At 37.1% G+C, this 19177-nt stretch overlaps 1 protein-coding gene across 4 annotated transcripts in view; it reads left to right on the top strand.

Moving 5' to 3' along the window:
• ESYT2 (extended synaptotagmin 2) overlaps positions 1–19177 on the top strand; it is an 84882-nt gene that overhangs the window by 15080 nt on the left and 50625 nt on the right. For all 4 annotated transcript variants that reach the window (XM_051612396.1, XM_051612395.1, XM_051612394.1 and 1 more), the window contains exons 2-3: positions 17827–17868; positions 18820–18954. In XM_051612396.1, the coding sequence (XP_051468356.1) occupies positions 17827–17868; positions 18820–18954 (177 nt within the window). The remainder of the gene's footprint in view (positions 1–17826; positions 17869–18819; positions 18955–19177) is intronic.

The raw sequence follows: 19177 nt of genomic DNA, 5'->3' as shown, positions 1-19177 counted from the left end.
AGCAGTCAAATAAAGTGACATAGTTACTCTGGCATTGCCATGGGCAAGACTTCTTGAAGCTAACTTTTAGGGAACTGATCAACTAGGTGGTTGATTATTCACAGTTTAGTCAGTTATCTTTATTTGACAGGAATTTCTTTTCATTTGTAGCATTAATATTCGGTTTATTTCTAGGCACATGGTGTTGGATTCCCACTTAGACCAAGAATTTGCTGAACCTAAATTTAGACATGCAAATCTGAATGCATTTGATATTTTCTTTATGATCAATACAGCATCTCTGGAGGACTCTATGTGACCACAGGAGAAGTGTTTCAATATGTCAGATTATCTTTCCGAGGTCCTGATTTCTCTCTATTAATGATGCAGAAGATGCAGGGTGACTAGATTATTCTTGGACATGTAATATATAGAATTTTGAAAATCAGAAAATAATTATTTAAAAATTGAAATTATGTACTGATCACTAGTATTTGAATCTTTAAAATTGAAATCTTTGAAATTGCTGTGAAGCCATATATAGTTGAAAAGGTTTGCTGAGATTGCTAAAGAGTCTTCCTGTTGTAAACTGCAACCAGGATCTAGTGAGTATGAGCTCATTACCTTTGTTGCAACTATTCACTGTGAAAATGTCCAAAGTGGGAGAGCAGGTGTGGATTAAAACACAGATACAGTGAGCTTATGTACCAGTTATAAGCAGCTCAGTCTTTAAAGAGTGTCGTGTGCTTGATGTTATGATTCAATTGTAGACAGTATGTTTATAAAGTGACTTACTACTACTGTCATTAATTAAAGTAGTATTGATTTATAATGGTTATTTTTACTGGTAAATTGACAGATGAAAGTATATGAACTGTTCATAGTGGTTGAGTTTGGGGTAAAGAATATTCAAGACATCCCTGAATGCTTGAGTTATCTTCAACATTGATAATGATCAGTAATATGAGAGAAGAGGTGACATCTCGGTGCTGTGTTTATAAAAGGAAAAATTTATACAACTCTTTACTGTGTTGCTACCTCTCCATCCTGTCTATCATATACCCAACAATTCCAGCAGTCTAATGCTGTAACATTCCTCCTCTGTGTCTAAGAAAATACAGAATCTTAATCACTCAGCTGCTTGCTACCCATCCTTTGTTTGAACGGCAGTAACAGCCTTTATACAAGGGTTAGTTTCAGTTGTGGGTAAACATCTTCATGCAAGCACTTGCTGAGCATAAAGCAATGACTGTGTGTATAGAAAGAAGTTTTTGTTGTTCAGGTCAGCAACTGTGCACACTTGATTGGGCATGCTACCTGGAAGTACATTGGTGATATTATTGAAAATCTTTGGTGTATACTCAACATGGTAATTTTTCCACAGTTTACTTTCCACTTACAAGGTGATTTTATAACTGCTTATGTAAAAACTACAGTATATTATTTCAAAAAAATGTAGGAACTCCTTTCTAAACATACCCAAAAAGTGAATTTATGTTAGAAGCAGAGAAATGAAAATGGGCTATCATTTAAGACCTATGTGGCCAAACGTTAAATTTCCCAAACAATGGGGGAAGGCAGATTCATTAGCTTCCAGGATTGTTTTTTTTTAAAAAAAGCTCAGCTTAGAAAGAGGATGTGTGTTTTTTAGAGTTTATGATAACTTTCTTTCCCTGTTTTTTATGATGGAAAAACTCTTTAACTAAAGCTAGGTAATGTTTTGGTGCCAAGCATTGTGTGACAACTGTTTTGCTATCGGTGATAGTTTGCAATCCATAACATGAACAAAAGTGTCTGTGTCTTCAGGAAGCTGGAATCTCAGGGGATGTTTCCTGGAACCAGGCGCCTGCAGGAATTTTGGTAGGGCGAAGGGGAGCATTGCAAGCTGATGACTGGGTTTTTTATTTTATTTAGTCTTTGATTTTTGTATTTAATACTGATCTCTTAAAATATGCCACCTCCTTGAAACCTGATCAGTAATTTAAGGAAAACAAAACCAAAAGTAAAATGTTTGTTTTAAACTCCAGGTCCACTTAGAGTCTACTTAGAGTATTTTTTTTTTGTTGTTCCCTTGGCTTTGTTGATTTGTGAAGACTTGCATGAGAAGGACAAATAACTGAACAAATGTTCTGTGTACACAAATCAAAGGATCCACAGGACTGTCAAATATGTAGGTGTGTTTTATCTAAAATACTGCAATATGTAGTAGTGTTTTGCTCAGTGTGGACTTTTTTATGTTGCAAACTCAGAGGTGCCTGCCAGGCAGTATTCATCTGTTTGCAGGTATTCATAAATCTTGTAGTGCTATCGATGGTATAATCTGGTATTTAATTCACTTTCTGATGAAAGTTACTGTACAGTTCTGGAGAGACATTGCAAGCATACTTTGTCCTCCTACTTGTTCTGTGTGTAGTCTAGAACAGCAGCTTTTCTAAGTGTGAAATCCTGTGTATTTCCATTTTTTACTATAATGAAAATTGAGTTAATCAGTGTCAATGTTAAGTCTCAGGGCTGGGCTCTCAGTCTGTTTTAATGTATTTTTCTGGGGCTCTGTGTCCACATCGCAGGGCAAAACTGTGTATGTTTTGTTCAGCTGCAGAATTCATAGGAGTCTGGCAGGTGACTTTACTTGAACCAAGATTTTACCAACTGTTCTAATTCCAGAATAAAAAAAATAAAGCTTTGCATTTATATGTGAAAATCCACTTCTTCTGACCTTCACACAATGTTTTTGTACTGGTGACTCTGTGGTTGACAAAAAGCATGAGTCTTGTGGGAGATTCACACCTGGCTGGATGTTCTACTGTCCAGGTGCCATATGTTTCAATCCAGTGGCATAAGCATGCATGTTTTCCTCAGAGGATGCAGTTTCAGAAGTATCCTTTCTTCCTGCAGGTTTGATTTAAGTACACTTACTCTGCATTTTCTAAAGTAGCTTCTTGGATAAGAGGTGGTAAGCTTACTCATGGGACAGCTATTCCAGCTGAAAGATAGCCTATTGAAACAGGTCCACAATTTGTACAAGTACAGGAATTACAAGCTGTGTGGGTGTGGACGGAAGACATGCTTGTAAAACCTTTTCAGTAAGTAATGTAAATACCTTTTCTGCTTCAAAACCAAGTGATATTACTGGGTGGGGATTTTTGTGTTGAGCATTATTTCCCGTCAGTTTATGGAGATTTTTTCCTCTAAAGCATCTTTTGATGCTAACACATAGCATCAAAATAGTAAGACTGTTATTTAAGAATGAGGATAACAGTTATTTAGTTGGGTGGCCGTCTGGGTTTTGCTTCCACCGTGTTACTGAAGCACACGATGCAGCATACCTAAGTTTAGAAAGTTGGTTTAACGGGGAGTGCTTCAGTGTCTTTCCTTAGCAACCCAGCCTACCAGAAACACATTAGAGCAGCCCTTCCTGGTTTGTACTGAGGAATGGTAGCAAACTCCATGGTTTTAAGGTGGAGTTTATAAACAGAAATAGGATAATGATGCCTGCAATTGCAGGGGATTGGAATTCAGTGGTCAGAGTGTTTCTGTTATTTATTTCACTGGTCTCTTATTTTTAGAGTGATCCTGCATGGGGATAAGTACTGCCCTAAAAATATAGAGCATCAGTTTTGCTTTAAGGAAACTTACCTGATACAAGGGAATTAGTAAAATAGAATTTTTAACTTTTGCAAGGTGCGGAGTATTTTTGGGGTAGAAGGAGGATGACAACAGCTGTTAAGGGTTATAGGCACCCCTTGCAGAAGCTGAGAGGGTGTTCAGGGAAGGGTAACTCCATAGTACTACTTGGTTTTCTCTTTTTCCTTAGACATCACTTCTGGTTGCTGCGTTAGCTGGACCTTTGATCTCTAGTGCAGAAGTTCTTGTGTTATATTTTGCCAATGAGCTATGTGATACAGTTTGAGTATATTTTTCTATCAAAACCCATTGTATTCTGTGCTGAAATACAGTCCATTAGGGGGGTAAAAATTATTTTAAAGAGGATGGAGAATGAATGTCATACGTCTTAAAAATTTTTGTGTGCACCTGATTATTAGAAATACTGAGCTCTCTATAAAAATCTTAAATGCCTTAATGGAAGAACCAGAAAGAGTTACATAAGCTGTTTGTCAGGATGCTGTCAGGTTAACTAGGACTTTCCTCCCCACGATTTGTTATCACTATGTTAAGTTAAACATTACCACTCTTTTTTTGTTCACATTGTTAGAAGGTTCTGCTTTCTATTACTTTCTCAGCAGAGTTTTATGGTTTCAGAGAGTTTGTCACTGAATATTTACAGGTTCAGCAAAACTCCCAGACATTCTGTCTGGCCTCTTTATACTTCCTTGATTTTATGTAGTAAGTTTCTAGTGTTTCAGCTAGAAATGACATGGGAGGCTTAAAAAACCTGATTCTGATTATGTTTAAAAAAGGTTTTAAAACTAAGAATAATCTTTAGTTGGATAGTACTGGATGCAGTACAGTACATAGAAGTTTACAGACTTTTGCTGATGTTAGGAGTCAGACTCAGTCATGAAGTGTGCATGTATTTCCTTTCCTAGTAATCATGTAAGAGCTAAATAATTAGCATATTCTGCAGACTTGTTTGACTTCTTAGGATGCAGGTGACAGCCTGAATTTGCATTCTCTCATCCTGTATTTTAGCTTGAATACCGTGAAAGAATCAAGTTCTCTCTTTTGCTCTTCCGTATTTTCAAATGCTAATTTGGAGTTTGCTCAACCCCTAACCAATAAAAAAATAAGTGGATGATACTTGTCTTGTTGGTGTTCACATAGATTTGTTTCATGCATATTGTCACATATAGGCTACATTTAAAAAAAAAAAAAAGTTAGCCTATAAAAATCTGTGATTCAGTATATGGAGACGTTTCATGCTATGTTGTGCACGTTGAGTCATAGGAGATCATTTTACTCTCCAGTAATTAGCTATTGGTAAGCCAGTTAAAGACAGGAAAGGACATCTAATCTGCCTGAGGAAAAGGACAGGCAGTCCTGCAGAAGATGGTCAGTAGTTTGTGAACACTTGCCTTTCTTGAAAATTGGTGTCTCGCATGGTTCCTTTGGAGAGGTTACCTATGTCATTTAGCAAGTGTTAACAGGAATAAGATCTCCTTGGAGCCTTAGTCTTAGTGAATCAGAGCTCCTGACTACAGGCATTAGTAAAGGGGGTAGTGGGTCAGTGGAGTGAAAGGAGAAGAAATCTTCAATGTTTTCGTCTAGACAGCAACAAAAAGGGTGGCTGACAATTTGGTGCAGAGCCCAGCACTTCTTTTCATAGCTGTAGACAATTCAAACGATAGTAAGTTGTTCTGAGACACTGGTTGTATAAACTATTTTAAAACCTAATATATAACAGTCCAGAGAGGAAAGTATTTCTTCTGTTGACCATCAAGACAGCAAGAGACCCTGGCATGCGGTGAAGTGGGAACATGCCTGGATTCTCAAGGGAACTGAAAGAGAATTTGCAATACAGGCTTAAAAGTACAAAATATGTTTGAAATGTAGTGAATTAAAAATAAGGTGCTAATGCCTTTATAATTTTTTGAAACCGGAAAGCTCAAATTTCAAGGTATTACAATAATATTTAGGAAAAGAAATGAAATAAAAAGGTAATGTTGGTAACGTCAAAAAGTAGTAGTGTGCATGATTTTTCAAGTGGTAGAAGTCAGTGCATCCTTAGAGCTATGGTTCATGCTATGCTTTTCAGTAGTTTATACATTTAAAATCTGCGTCTATGCTTTCAGTAATGATTGCAGTGCTTGTGGGAAATGAGATATGCTAGTGTGGACTATCATGAAATGTCTTATTTTGTAGAGTGGTCACACTAGGTGTACATAACTTGGTGAGACAGCAAGACTTTAATAGTATAAATCCAGCTCTTAGTATTTTGCTTTTGTAGATAGTTATGCTATTCAGTTTTTAATCTTTTAACTCTCCTTGTCCTGGCCTTTCATTGGACATCAGAATTTAAAATAACGTTGTTCTTGCTTTAAATGCCCACTGAAAATGAGACTGGAAAAGGGCATCTGCTGTCATAAGAGCTGATAATAGAATTCTGGTCTTCTGAGTAAGTAAGTAGTCTAGATAACAGCACTGTTGTAAATCTGGGTAGTAAGTGATCAGAACATTAAACCTAGTTCTTATGTCACCTCACTTTAAGAAGTTCTCAACATCACTTCTGTTCCATCTGACAATTTAGAAAACTGTTAAATGAGTAATGTTTTTGTTCATCATCTTGAAATGTTTTTGTTAAAGTCTTCCACTCTCTGTAAACTTGAAGACTGCTCTTTCAGTGAGCCTTTATTTTTAATGGGTTCAGAATGGTGGATAGGAACTTCAGTTGTGTAATTGAAGGACTGGCTTTTGGTAGGTCTCACAGGCAGCAGGTGCCACTTAGGTGTCAGGAAAATATATATGCGGTTGATTTGTTATGTCTCAGTGAGTCTGCATGCTGAACATAACAATGGTTTCAGTCTACTTTGCTAGTATATCCAGTTATTAAATGACTGCTTTTAGATTTAAATTGCTTTGTATGAAATAGGCTTTTTTTTTAATTAAAGAGATTTTTTAAAATAGAAAGCCTAGACATCAAATTGTGAGAAGTGTAACTTGATTTTCTCAGTCTCTGTATTTGTCATGATGAATTTTTCCTTTATATGAAGATTAAGAGAAGATTATTAATTTTATGTAGTGAAATTCTAAAGGCTCTACTTCTTGTTTGCAATAACTCATTTTGAGTCTTAACATAAACACTCCCTGACAAATTTGACATATGGTGGCACTGCTGCAGTTATTTGTTGGAAATCTCCCACACTGGGAAGCAGGGATTTTGTTTCAGACATGATTGAGCAACCCTCATTACATTCTTGAGAAAAATGCTAGCTAGGTGTAAAAAATTTATTTCTTTCTGTGTCAGGATATCAATGTTATGTCAGAGGTTCTGCATGTGGGTTCTTCAGCAAGTTGAAAGTATTAAAGTTCCTGCAACTTTTTTACTGTCTTAACCCCGTCCAAACTGATCACCAAAAATTTACAATCCTTTTCCAGCTGGAAAGTGGAAAAGAAGTATGAAATGATTCAGGAAAAATTACAAGATCTTGAAGTGCATTGAGAGTAAAGCGGTTTTGTTACAGAATAGACTTCATATCTGTATCCAAGCTACATATACTACCAGTACACTAGTATTTTAAGGTAATGCTGAAAGGCTGCACTGGATGATAAATCTGTTGTAGAGAGCTGAAGGCTTAAAGGTTTCTGTTTAGAGAGAGGTAACAGATGAGCAAAGAAAAGCTGTTTGTCACTCTAGCAGACCTCGTATGCCATGTTTAGGGTAGATTCATGCTTCCAGATATGACAGAAACCCATGCCAATGTATTTCCAGATATTTGGAAGGAAATTGTGTGACCCACCAGTGGTAAAGCAAAGGATTTTTGTTGTATGCGTTACTCTTCAGGCAATTAAGCAAGGCTGCTTCTGGAAGTTAATGATGCTTAGTTTTAATTTCTAGGCTGAATAGCTTTCCTCCAGTTGGGTTGCAGAGGCTGAGTGTCAGTCTAGAAGAAGGATTTCCCAGTTCCCTTACTAGCAGACTACTGTTCTGTCATTCTTCCAGAGCAGCTGCTTCCAATGCCTATCCCAGAGGGTTTTGTTACAGCAAGCTGCTGCGAAGTAGGAGGTGTCTCGGTAACTTTGTCTTGTAGCATGCTTTCTCCATCTCTGCAAAAATAGCAGCACTTAGGCAAATTTCATCTAGCTTTTGTACTGGTGAGTTAAAGTGCTGAAAAGTTATGCAGTTCTTGACAAGCCTCACTGCCAGTAGGAGCGAAGCATATTTATTAGATGTTGAAGTGAAAGATGTGCATGCAGAAGATGAAACTGTTGTGCCTTGTGATGTCTCAGCATGCTTCAGTTCTGAATTTCCTGACTAGCTTCAGGGCTGCCATTTCAGTCCCATCCGATCTCTGGAGTATCTTTTTGACAGGGCTTTTCTTTTGCAAACAGAGCATAGTTTTGCATTGCCAAAGACATTGTTTGTTGTAGAAGTCGGCAATGTCCAGGTGAGAATATGGTGGTGTTATTGCAGGGCTGCAGAGGGATGGATTCTGAATCCACAGTTGCCGCAACTTTAAGCTGATGACAATTTTGCTAGGCTGCTAGCAAAAACAGCAGGCTTGTTAATTTTCTAAATGCCATGCCAGTGAATTCTGTAATGAGGAGGAAAACAGAGGGACAACTTTCTCAATGACAATCTTTTCTATGTATTTTATATATAATATGTATATATTTTAAAATCTGACCAATGGAGCATTTTTATGTTATTTAAATGAGAAACGTAGGTACCTTTATGGTCATTGGTACATTTAAAAAAACAAACAAAACAAAAACAAAAAAAACACAACAAAACAAAAACAAAAAAAAAAAACAACAAAACAATAACATGAAATTTTTAGAATCTAATGTTAATATTTTAATTCTAGCTACTGTTTTTTCCAGGTTTGATCCAGTCAATAAATGAGGCTTTTCTTTAGATCTTAAGAAGAAGGAGAGAGGAACAGAAGTAGCAGAAGGCTGCAGTGAAATAAAACTTTCTATACCATATAAAGAACCTCAGTTTAATTACTTAAGGTATATTAATTTTTAAATAGTAGCTTTCCTGTGTTAGTATTGACACCCGGAGGGGTTGAAAAGCCATTTGTTTCAGACTTTCTACAAGTGCCAACATGTTTTGTGTTTGATTGCTGTGTTATTGAAAGAATTATTTTTCATCTTGGTGCTCATGCTGACTTCGAAGCAAATACCTGGTGAGGCAGTGGAGAATACAGTAGAGATCACACTGGAAAACTTACGCTAAATAGCTATCTGTAATTTGTTGTGGCAGCTCTTGGGACATGCTGAACTGATAGTGGCAGTTCACGTGGGATGACAGGGTTTATGCTGGTAGAATGTTTTAGGAATATTTGGTAGGATACCAAGCATGTGTTTCTAATACCACTCTTGTCTCATAGGTGTAAATCTGAAAAGGCATGTCATTCCTTTTTTTAAAAAGGTTTATTTTGGTTTCTGGTGTGTTGTCCAAGCACTTAAATGGCTTATTTTCCAGTTTATAAATAAATAGAGTCATTAACCTTGCTTGGCATTATAATTGTTTCTTTCATTTGTATGTGTTTCCACTTTTTTCTCTATTTCCATCTTACTTTCAGGTTCTGTAGTGATCAGAGAGCCATGGCAATGACTCCAAGGCCGTTCCCCACCTCTTTTATCTGTGTATCTAAGTTACTCTGTTTGTGTGGTTTTGTTTTTGTTTCTGCCTTCCCCTCATCTTTAATTTTCTGGGGCTTGATTTATTATTTTTTTCAGTGTAAGATTTTCTGTTGGTTTGTTTATGAGCAGTTGCTATCAAGACCTGTACTGCTTATTTTATGAGTTTAATTTTAGGTTAGTCGTACTGATATACACAGGCCCTTCAAGCTACCATTTGATGAAGTAACCCCTGGACTTTAATACTATTTTTATACTATTTCTATATTTAGCCTGCTTCCAGGTCTTCCAGATGTTTCTGTTGAAAGATATTGCATAGGTAACATACCCCTAATGATTCTCAGTGAAGCTGTTTCAAGAATCCCTGCTTAATCCCCATACTGAAAACATACAGCATTTGTATTACTAAGATTTTTGCTGTGCAAAGGTTAATAGTTTTAATATATTTAATACTGTAAACACAAAAATGTCAAAGCTTGCTATACAGAATCAGCTTAGAAAAAAACCTCACAACAAAACAAAACAGCAGTTGTTTGTTAATTTAGTAGTGCCTGTGGTTAATTGCAGCTTTTTTGAGGAACCCTAATTATTAAGAATTTAACCTTCTCGTTTAGGGATACTGACTCCTGCAGTTCTGCAACTGCAAATAATTAGTGTGTTTTTTATTTGTAATTCAGAAGACATGTGAGGCATAGGATTTCTGGGGTTGAAGACATTAGGAGAATTGCTAGGATAACCCTGGAGGTGGATTGTTGGAGTGAAAGGAGACAGTCTGCTGTGCTTTCACTTCCAGCTTCTTTTTTACCTTCTGTTAGAAAGAAACATTTGTCCCCTCAGTCTGTGTTTGAGGATAAACCTCTCCAAGTTGTGTTGAGAAGCAGATTCCTCACTTCATCTACTGCTATTGCTTGTTTGTCTGTAGAGACAGAGAGGATTGCTGTCTGAAATACATAGGATTAGCCCTGCTGATCTCTGTTTTACCTAAAATGTCCTTAGGCTAACCTGCTTTACCGGCTGGAAGACACTGGAGTGAGTAACTGCTAAATTGAGCTTGACTTCCACTGTGTGACACTCATTAATCTGTTCATGCTGGGATTCTTCTTAATTGTTTTACTAAATTTCTCTGGCTGTTTTGAGTTACAACTGCAGTAAATTTACACAAATTATTCTGGCAGTTGTAATTCAGAGGATAATTTAATTTTAGTGTGTTTCTTTTCCACCACACCACCCAGTTTTGGGTTTAGTAGTTAAGTAACTGCTAATGCTGTGAGTTCAGAAGGTGACTTAAAGCACCAAAGCTGGGCTCCTTTTCTGAATTTCCTTCTGTGGGATGCTTTCTCCACTGATGATTCATGAAGAGATTGAAGAGTAATTGTTATACCCTTTTGTATTTTTACATTTAAGCTAGACAAATTTGTTTTTGATAAAGATTTTTGTATGTAATTTTAGCTTTCCAAAGTGAGCAGAAGAGATTGGTATCTACTCTGAGAGATATTTGTCAAATAACTGCAAGACTGTTCTAGTTACATTGCAGCTTTCTCAAGAAACTTGGTTATATTGTGTGACCTTATAATTATTCAAAAAGTTACTGGTATAGTTTCTTCAAGATTTTCATCTGGAGCAACAAGTAATAAAAAAGTGGAAATGGAAGGAAATAGACATAACCTAGGTAATGCTGACTCAAGTATCTGTTAAACATAGCTATTATAGCACATAATTTTTAATGCTAAGAAAGGCTGTGGATATTGGACCTCCAAAAAGCATTTGACACGGTTCCCTCTAGAACTCATAAAAAAACTGGCTGCTCATGGCCTGGATGAGCACACGATCTGTTGGATCAAGCACTGGCTGGACAGTTGGGCCCAAAGAGTGGTGGTCAATGGAGTCAAATCCAGCTGGGGCCAGTCACAAGTGGTGTTCCTCAGGGCTCAGTGTTGGGACCATTTTTGTTTAACATCTTTATTGATGTTCTTGATAAGGACAAGTGTATTATCAGTAAGTTTGCAGATGACACCAAGCTAAGTGAGAGTGTTGATCTGCATGAGGATAGGGAGGCTCTACAGAGACACTTGGATAGATTGGATCATTGGACTAATGTTAATGGTCTGGGCTTCAACAAGGCCAAGTGCCGGGTCCTGCACTTGGGCCACAACAACCCCAGGCAACACTCCAGGCTTGGGGAAGTGTGGCTGGAAAGTGTCTGGCAGAAAAGGACCTGGGGGTTCTAATTGACAAGCGGCAGAATATGAGCCAGCAGTGTGCCCAGGTGGCCAAGAAAGCCAATGGCATCCTGGCTTGTATTAGAAATAGTGTGACCAGCAGAAGTAGAGAGGTGATTGTCCCCCTGTCCTCAGCCCTGGTGAGGCCACACCTGGAGTATTGTGTCCAGTTTTGGGCACCTCAATTCAAGAGAGATATCGAGGTGCTGGAGCGAGTACAGAGGAGGGCAACAAAGCTGGTGAAGGGCCTAGAGAATAAACCTTATGAAGAATGTCTGAAGGAGCTGGGAATGTTTAGTCTGAGGAAGAGGAGGCTGAGGGGAGACCTCATCAGTCTCTACAACTACCTGAAAGGTCATTGTAGAGAGGTTGGTGCTGGTCTCTTCTTCCAGGTAATCAGCAATAGAACAAGAGGGAATGGCTTCAAGCTGCAACAGGGCAGGTTTGGACTGGACATTAGGAACTTTTTTTTCACAGAAAGAGTGGTTAGACACTGGAATAGGCTGCCCAGGGCAGTGGTTGAGTCACCATCCCTGGATGTGTTTAAGGATTGTTAGGATGTGATGTTGGTGGATCTGGTTTAGGGGAGAACTTTGTAGAGTAGGGGTGATGGTTGGACTCGGTGATCCCAAGCGTCTTTTCTAACCTGAATAGTTCTGTGATTCTATGAAAATGGAATTCTTACTTTTAATCCTTGGTGGGTAATAAAAGTGTAAAAAAGCCAATATACGGGGGGCGGGACGACAGGGACGGACTGCAGGGTTTGTTTGGGTCTTTTTGGTTTTTTTTGTTTGCTGTTTTGTTGTTTATTTTTTAAATCTGAACTATGTTTATTGCTTCCTTTTCTTTGCTGTAACACAAAATGAATGACAAAGTGGTTTGTAAACAATTTTCACTTTGTGGAATACCCTGGTCAACAGCAGTAGTTTTTTACTTTCAGTGTATCATCTTGTTTAAGTTCATGTCATTAACACTTAGGTCCTATGTGCTTTATTAATCATAATCATTAAATATAAATTAAATGCAAGAAGCATTGGCTGATAAATAGCTTTAAGGATGGAGAAGGCTACCAAGATAATTGTTAGAAGTGTTTTACAGTGAGTGGATCAGTGAATAATAACAACTACTGTGCCATTTGTATTTTAAAGTAGAGTATTAATACCTCTAATTTGTGCTGAGAATTCACCATTACTTCCAGAAGCGTGTTGTAACTTCATTCTTTCTGATTTTCTTGTCAGTGCTTGCTTGTAGTGACCTTTATGTAGATATGTGAAGGATGATTAAGGGAGTGGAACATCTCCCTTATGAGGAAAGGCTGAGGGAGCTGGGTCTCTTTAGTTTGGAGAAAAGGAGACTGAGGGGTGACCTCATCAATGTTTACAAATATGTAAAGGGTGAGTGTCAAGATGATGGAGTTAAGCTTTTTTCAGTGAAGACCAGTGATAGGACAAGGGGTAATGGATACAAGTTGGAGCATAGGAGGTTTAAGATGAATATCAGGAAAAATTTTTTTACTGTAAGAGTGACAGAGCACTGGAACAGGCTGCCCAGAGAGGTTGTGGAGTCTCCTTCGCTGGAGACATTCAAAACCCGCCTGGACGCCTTCCTGTGTGATGTGCTCTAGGTGACCCTGCTCTGGCAGGGGGGTTGGACTAGATGATCTTTCGAGGTCCCTTCCAACCCCTAGGATTCTATGATTCTATGATTCTATGATATGTGAAACCTCCCTTGTGTGAATGAAGAATTATATTTAAGGCAGCAACATTATTATTTGCACTTTGAAGCTCACTTGCTATAATTTACTGATTACTCTTTGACTTTTTAAAATTCCCCACCAGTCCTTAGTCTCTGGGATTTGAGCCAGTGGTTATTGTTCTTTGTCTAGCCTTGTTGGCTTTCAAAGATGTAGAGGATCATCTGAGCTGAAAACTTGAGTTAGTTTAGCCAATATGAAGAGTGTGTGTAGACACTTTGAATAGTAAAATAATTGTGGGTAAGAAATGTTTCTGCTGTTAAAATGGAAATAAGAGCTTGTTAGTGGTTTTCTTTTGTCCCTGTTTTGTTTCATTATCTTCCAGGACAGAACAAGAAACTGCATTCCTTGAGCTCTTTCTGGTATTTTATTGATTCTTGCAAAAACAATGTGTTCTGAATTGAGTTTTTGACAGCACAGGGTATGTGCACATCAGAAACAGGTAGTAAGCATGAAAGATCCTTAGAGCTGAGCATATGCAAGTGTGTGAGAAAGCTAAATAATGTATTTTTAATGTGTAGAAACACATCTTTTGAGCACTCTCAAGAGTTTTGCAATATAACTTTTACTATTAGAACATTCCTAGAACATGTAATATTGTAATGTTTTCAGTGTTTAACATGGTTGTTGGCGTATTTCTTGCAATAATTCCCTCTAGTTATGCTTTCCTTTGAATAATAAATAACTCTGCCAAGTGGTGAAAATGAGACAGTACTTATCAAACCTGCATGAGCAATTTAGTAACAGAAACCAAGTGGAAAATGCTTTCAGTCTTTGACTGTCTTTGCTGAAATCTTGACTTCTGTCCCTTTCTGTCATGCTTGTCTAATAGATTTTATACAGGAGTTAACAAATTTTGCACATCACTTAGTCTGTTTCCTGCTTCTGTTTCTGGCCATAAAATGTTTGTGCAGTTGTCTTAATGCTCTTGTGTCAGTCCTGACTGCTCTGGAATACCAACTTCCATCCCTCAGGCTTTCCCCAGTTGTCTTTGCATAAGATTGTCTTTGACATCCAGGACTGTTACAGCAAAATATAATGTTGCCATTAATATTGCAGTCTCACATAGCAGGCTAAAAGTATATGGAATTAGTAGATTGATAAACATTTATATCTTGTTTTCACCCTGCATGGTTGTGGAGCATCTAGAGATCAAATAAAGCTCAACTTTTGATTCAGGGTTGGCTGGATTAAAAAGTTCAGAGTCTTGAAGATGGAAGATTGCATTCTCTTATCTCTGCTTTTGATGTCAGAATACAGACTGAATACAACTGAATTATATTAAAAGTGGAGTGAGTAAAAAAGCAAAGGTGGAAAAGGGATGAATAACAGGAATGGGAGATAAAATTAATTATATTACTTGTTGCCTATTGATGCATACAAATTTAAAAACTAGGTTTATATAATTAAGGAGTTAACCTAGTACTAACTCGGATAACGGTAGGAGTGGGATAGGTTTGATAGGCTAAAGGACAAGTAATTAATAGTCTGTGGGAAAACTTGAGAACCATGTCTTGTGAAGCAAGGTCTTAATAAAGACTGTACAGTAGATTCAGTAAATTCAGTAGATACAGTAAATTCAAATTAAATAAACATATCTGTCTAAATATTGGTGTATGTGGCTTCTTACTTGTTTCCCAACCTACCTCAACTAAGTTTGCATAGTTCAGGACTGAATGTGGAGAGTTCTTGATGGGTTCGAGAGAGGCATGCTACCCATTTTATTCCAGTCAGCTGTATTGAATGTCAGCTGTGTGCACAGCACAGGAAATGTGGTCTATGCCTTGGGGAGTTCATACTCTAAATCTGGGAAGCTGGGTCCCCCTATGAAGGAAGATGAATTTCATTTGGGTTGAGGTTATTTTTAGGACAATAAGTCTCTCTCTGTCTAGTGTGACTCTCCTGTTGATGTCAACAGGATACTTGTACAAAAGACTAAAAATGAATTGTGAATGTAACTCTAACTTGCATTACTTAAAGCAGACAGGTTTGCTTTTGCTATTTCCATGAATTTTCCTTTCCTCATCTCTGCATTTCATTTGTTGTTTCTTTTGTTGCTGTTCATTGCAATGGCTGTAGTTCATGTTCTCCCCTATGTGGAACAGCTGTTGAGTTCCCACCTTGTAAATCACTCTCCTAAGCAAATCTAAATGAAATATTCATGTTGATCTAACATCATGCTTAAGATATAAGTAGTTATTGAGAATTGGCATGTTTTCTGTCTGCAGATTCAGAAGGCAAATAAAAAAATCAAAATGTTACTTATCAGCATCAGAGTTAACATAATATTTGTTCTTTTTGTTCCTTTAACTTTTTGATCACTGGAAGCAACTTGAGAACACTGCAAGACAAAAACTGAGTGTAAGCTCTGTTCATCTCTAAATGTACATAAAGTAACTCAATAACTGCTTGTGTTGCAAAAGCAAAAAATATTTTTTAAGAAAGCAAAAAAATCCCACCAAGCCCTCTAACAAACTATTTCTGACGTTCTACTGACCACAATTGTATAGGAAATCAAATCTAAATAAACAAAATACAGTAATATGGTCCCAAAACTGCTATATCCATTATTAATAATTCTGTTCTTTGAACTCACTAAGTAAAATTAATCCTATTAATTTTTTGTTGTTACAGCCAAACAGATAATCAGTCAATCTTGTGTCACTTGTAACAGTTTTGATAGCTATGTGATATACTTGAAAAGACATAATTTGAAAAAGATGCCAAGAGCCTGTCTTTTAACAGTGGAAGTCAGCAGTATTTGAAATTGTGTAAGAGTCTGTAAAACCATATGGCTTACCTTCATTATGGATCTGGGAATACTAAGAAACAGACTGGAGAAATAACTGACAATATTGATTATGCTGTAGAGCCCAATTCTCCAGCATAGCTAAAACATGTATGCTTAGATGACGTTAAGGCCTGCTCTAAGGGTAACCTGAGTATATTCAAAATCGCCACTGATCCCCAAGCACCACATCTAGATGACTTTTAAACACATCCAGGGATGGTGACTCAACCACCTCTCTGGGCAGCATGTTCCAATGTCTGACAACCCTTTCAGAGAAAAAAAAATTATTCATGTCCAGCCTAAACCTCCCCTGGTGTAGGTTTAGGCCGTTCCTTCTTATCCTATCACTATTGCCTTGTGAGAAGAGACCAACACCTACTTCTCTACAGTGTCTTTTCTAATACAAGCCAGGATGCTATTGGCCTTCTTGGCCACCCCGAGCAAACTGCTGGCTCACATTCAGCCATGCATCAATCAGAACCCTGAGGTCTCTTTCTGCCAGGCAGCTTTCCAGCCACTCTTCCCCCAGCCTGTAGCATTGCATGGGGTTGTTGTGACCCAAGTGCAGCACCTGACACTTGGCATTGTTGAAGCTCATAAAATTTACCTCAGTCCATCAATCCAATCTAAGTCCCTCTGTAGAGCCTCCTTACCCTCAAGCAGATCAATGTTCTCACCAAATTTGATGTTGTCTACAAACTTACTGAGGGTACATTCTATCTGAATATGTTAGTCCCGATTGTTAGTGGAAGAATTTATTGAAAAATGAACACAGAAATAATGAATGGTGCTTGCTTTCAAATCCAACTTGTTGAAAATAGAGTTTAATAAGTATGTATTTAATTGACTGTTCACATTTTGGATATATATGTAACAAAAATAACAAGTAGGCACTGCTGTTAAAACCACTGTTACAATCTGCTACGATATGAAGAGATTAAGACTTTGCAATTCAGTTAAGTACAGACATCGCTTCATGAAAGTCAGTATATGTAGGTCACAGTTTTTTAGCGTGTTCAAAGGCTCTTTGTGTTTCAGAAGTGTGATCTGCATCTCATTGTAGAAGCTATTAGTATCTAAAGAAATGTTTAACTCTGCTTCTACTGAACTGCTTCAAGTTTTTATGTTTTTGTGTGTGTAAGATGTAAAGCTACTAACCATGCGCTCCTTCTGCATCCAGAAAATTCTGTTCTTCCAGTGTTCAACTGATGGTTTTCCTGTTGTGATGGGTACTTTCCATCCCAGCTGTGTGTGTGTGTATGTCTTTCATTAATTTCTGCAGTTGTTTAAGAAAATAAATTGTTAAAAATGTCTTTTGGAGGACTTTTGGTGGAGCTTAAATCCCTATTCCTGAGCTTCAGCTTTGCTGATTAAATATTTCTAGCCATGATTTATTGATACTGCAGAAGCTCTGGCATGAATTAAAGGAAGCAGAAGTGCAGCCAGGACTCTGGCTGACTCATGTGTGTCACGTTAAAAACCCTTGAAACATAAGAGGTAGATTTGGTGGACAGTAGCTATGTCAGCTGTGCTTATTTATTTTGTTTGTTTGTTTGTTTATGGTGTTAAAGCAATACTTTATTTCAGATGCCACACTTTAATCTATGTTAGGACTTGTATCTGTGTAGTTCAGAAGAGTTCATATTTTATCTGCTTGAATTCTAGTATTCTTGTCAAGAATGTTATCTGCTTAATACATGGCTTACTGTATACATCGCTCAGAGGGAGGTCCCTAGGCTTTCCTGTATTATACATGACTGGACATGATTAAATAAAAAGTGTTTTGTATTTATATTAATTTTTAAATTTTTTTCTTTTAGGTACATTTTCCAGACACAGAGAGGGCAGAATGGCTCAACAAGGTAAGGGTAGTCATTAGCATTGCTTCCAAATGGGAAGGGGAAGGAAGGAAATCTCAGAGAACAGTGAGGTGGAAATATGAGAACAGGGTAGTTGTAGTTTTCTCTGCTCTTTATACACTTGAAGCTTCTGGTCATTGATCCAATTAGTCATGAGAAAGATTAAATCTATTTTCGTGCTCTTGAAATTGTGAGTTTTGGCGAATGACTTTTAAGTGGCATTAAAATAATGATGGTTATAATTATGTGGAAGTCACAGCAGATGTAAACAGTCTTTTATATTCTCCTTGTCTGGGATACTTTCCAGTAACTGTTGGTTCCTGACCTACAGTCTAAAAATAAATCAGTTTTGTAGTTTTGGTTTGTGTGTGTGATAATCTAAGATACAGATTCGTGGAGCTTGGGTTTTTAAAAAGTATCTTTCATTAGAGAGCATAGAAGAATATAAACTAACTAGAAAATAGTGAAAAAATATAATTTGTATTTTATAATATAAATCTATAAATATAAGTTTTTGGATATGACAGTAAATACTGTATTTTTTACATTTATAAAACCTATGTATGCATTTAAAAAATGCACTCGACCCATTTTTTTTCTTATTCCTCTCTTTACATGCAAATAAACTTAACCCTCTTTACCCTTCTTCCCAACATTCAGCCTCAATGCCAAATGCATGTGTATTTGTGGGATAAAAGAAGAAAAAATTTAGTTCTGTTTTTCTCCTCCAGTGCTTCAGATCTGTGCAAACATATAAAACACACAAATTAAGAATCCCAGAAAGTTTCCCTGTGTGTAAAAAAGGAACTAGTTCTTATGTCTGTAATGACCTGTTTAGGAAATGTATACATTTAAAATTTTGTAAAGAAAATACTTACGTTTGCCTCAATGAGTATTTTTTAGTTATTTGTGATGTTGTGTTCCATTGAGTATTTTACTTTTCTTTCTCCTTAGACTGTAAAACAGATGTGGCCTTTTATTTGCCAATTTATAGAGAAACTCTTCCGGGAGACCATAGAACCAGCAGTAAGAGGAGCAAACAACCACCTCAGTACCTTCAGTTTTACAAAGATTGATATTGGAAATCAGGTCAGTGTCTGAAGTTTTTCTTACATGCTGTTTTCATGTAGCCTGTTTAAATCTACAGAAAGTATTTCTCAGTGATGCTTGATGGTAAGTCTGATTCCAGTTCCTGTTGTAACAGTAAGATAAAAGCCTATATGGCTTTTTTTACAGAGGCTTCATTTTTATTTTTTATTTTCCTGGGATCTCTGCTTCAGAAATTTGCTTGAGAATTAAGAGAAGACTCAAA

The sequence above is a fragment of the Apus apus genome, chromosome 2, assembly GCF_020740795.1.
Source record: "Apus apus isolate bApuApu2 chromosome 2, bApuApu2.pri.cur, whole genome shotgun sequence".
Taxonomy (NCBI): Eukaryota; Metazoa; Chordata; class Aves; order Apodiformes; family Apodidae; genus Apus; species Apus apus.
The sequence above is the reverse complement of the archived record's forward strand: the minus strand, read 5'-3'. Positions and strand labels throughout refer to the sequence as shown.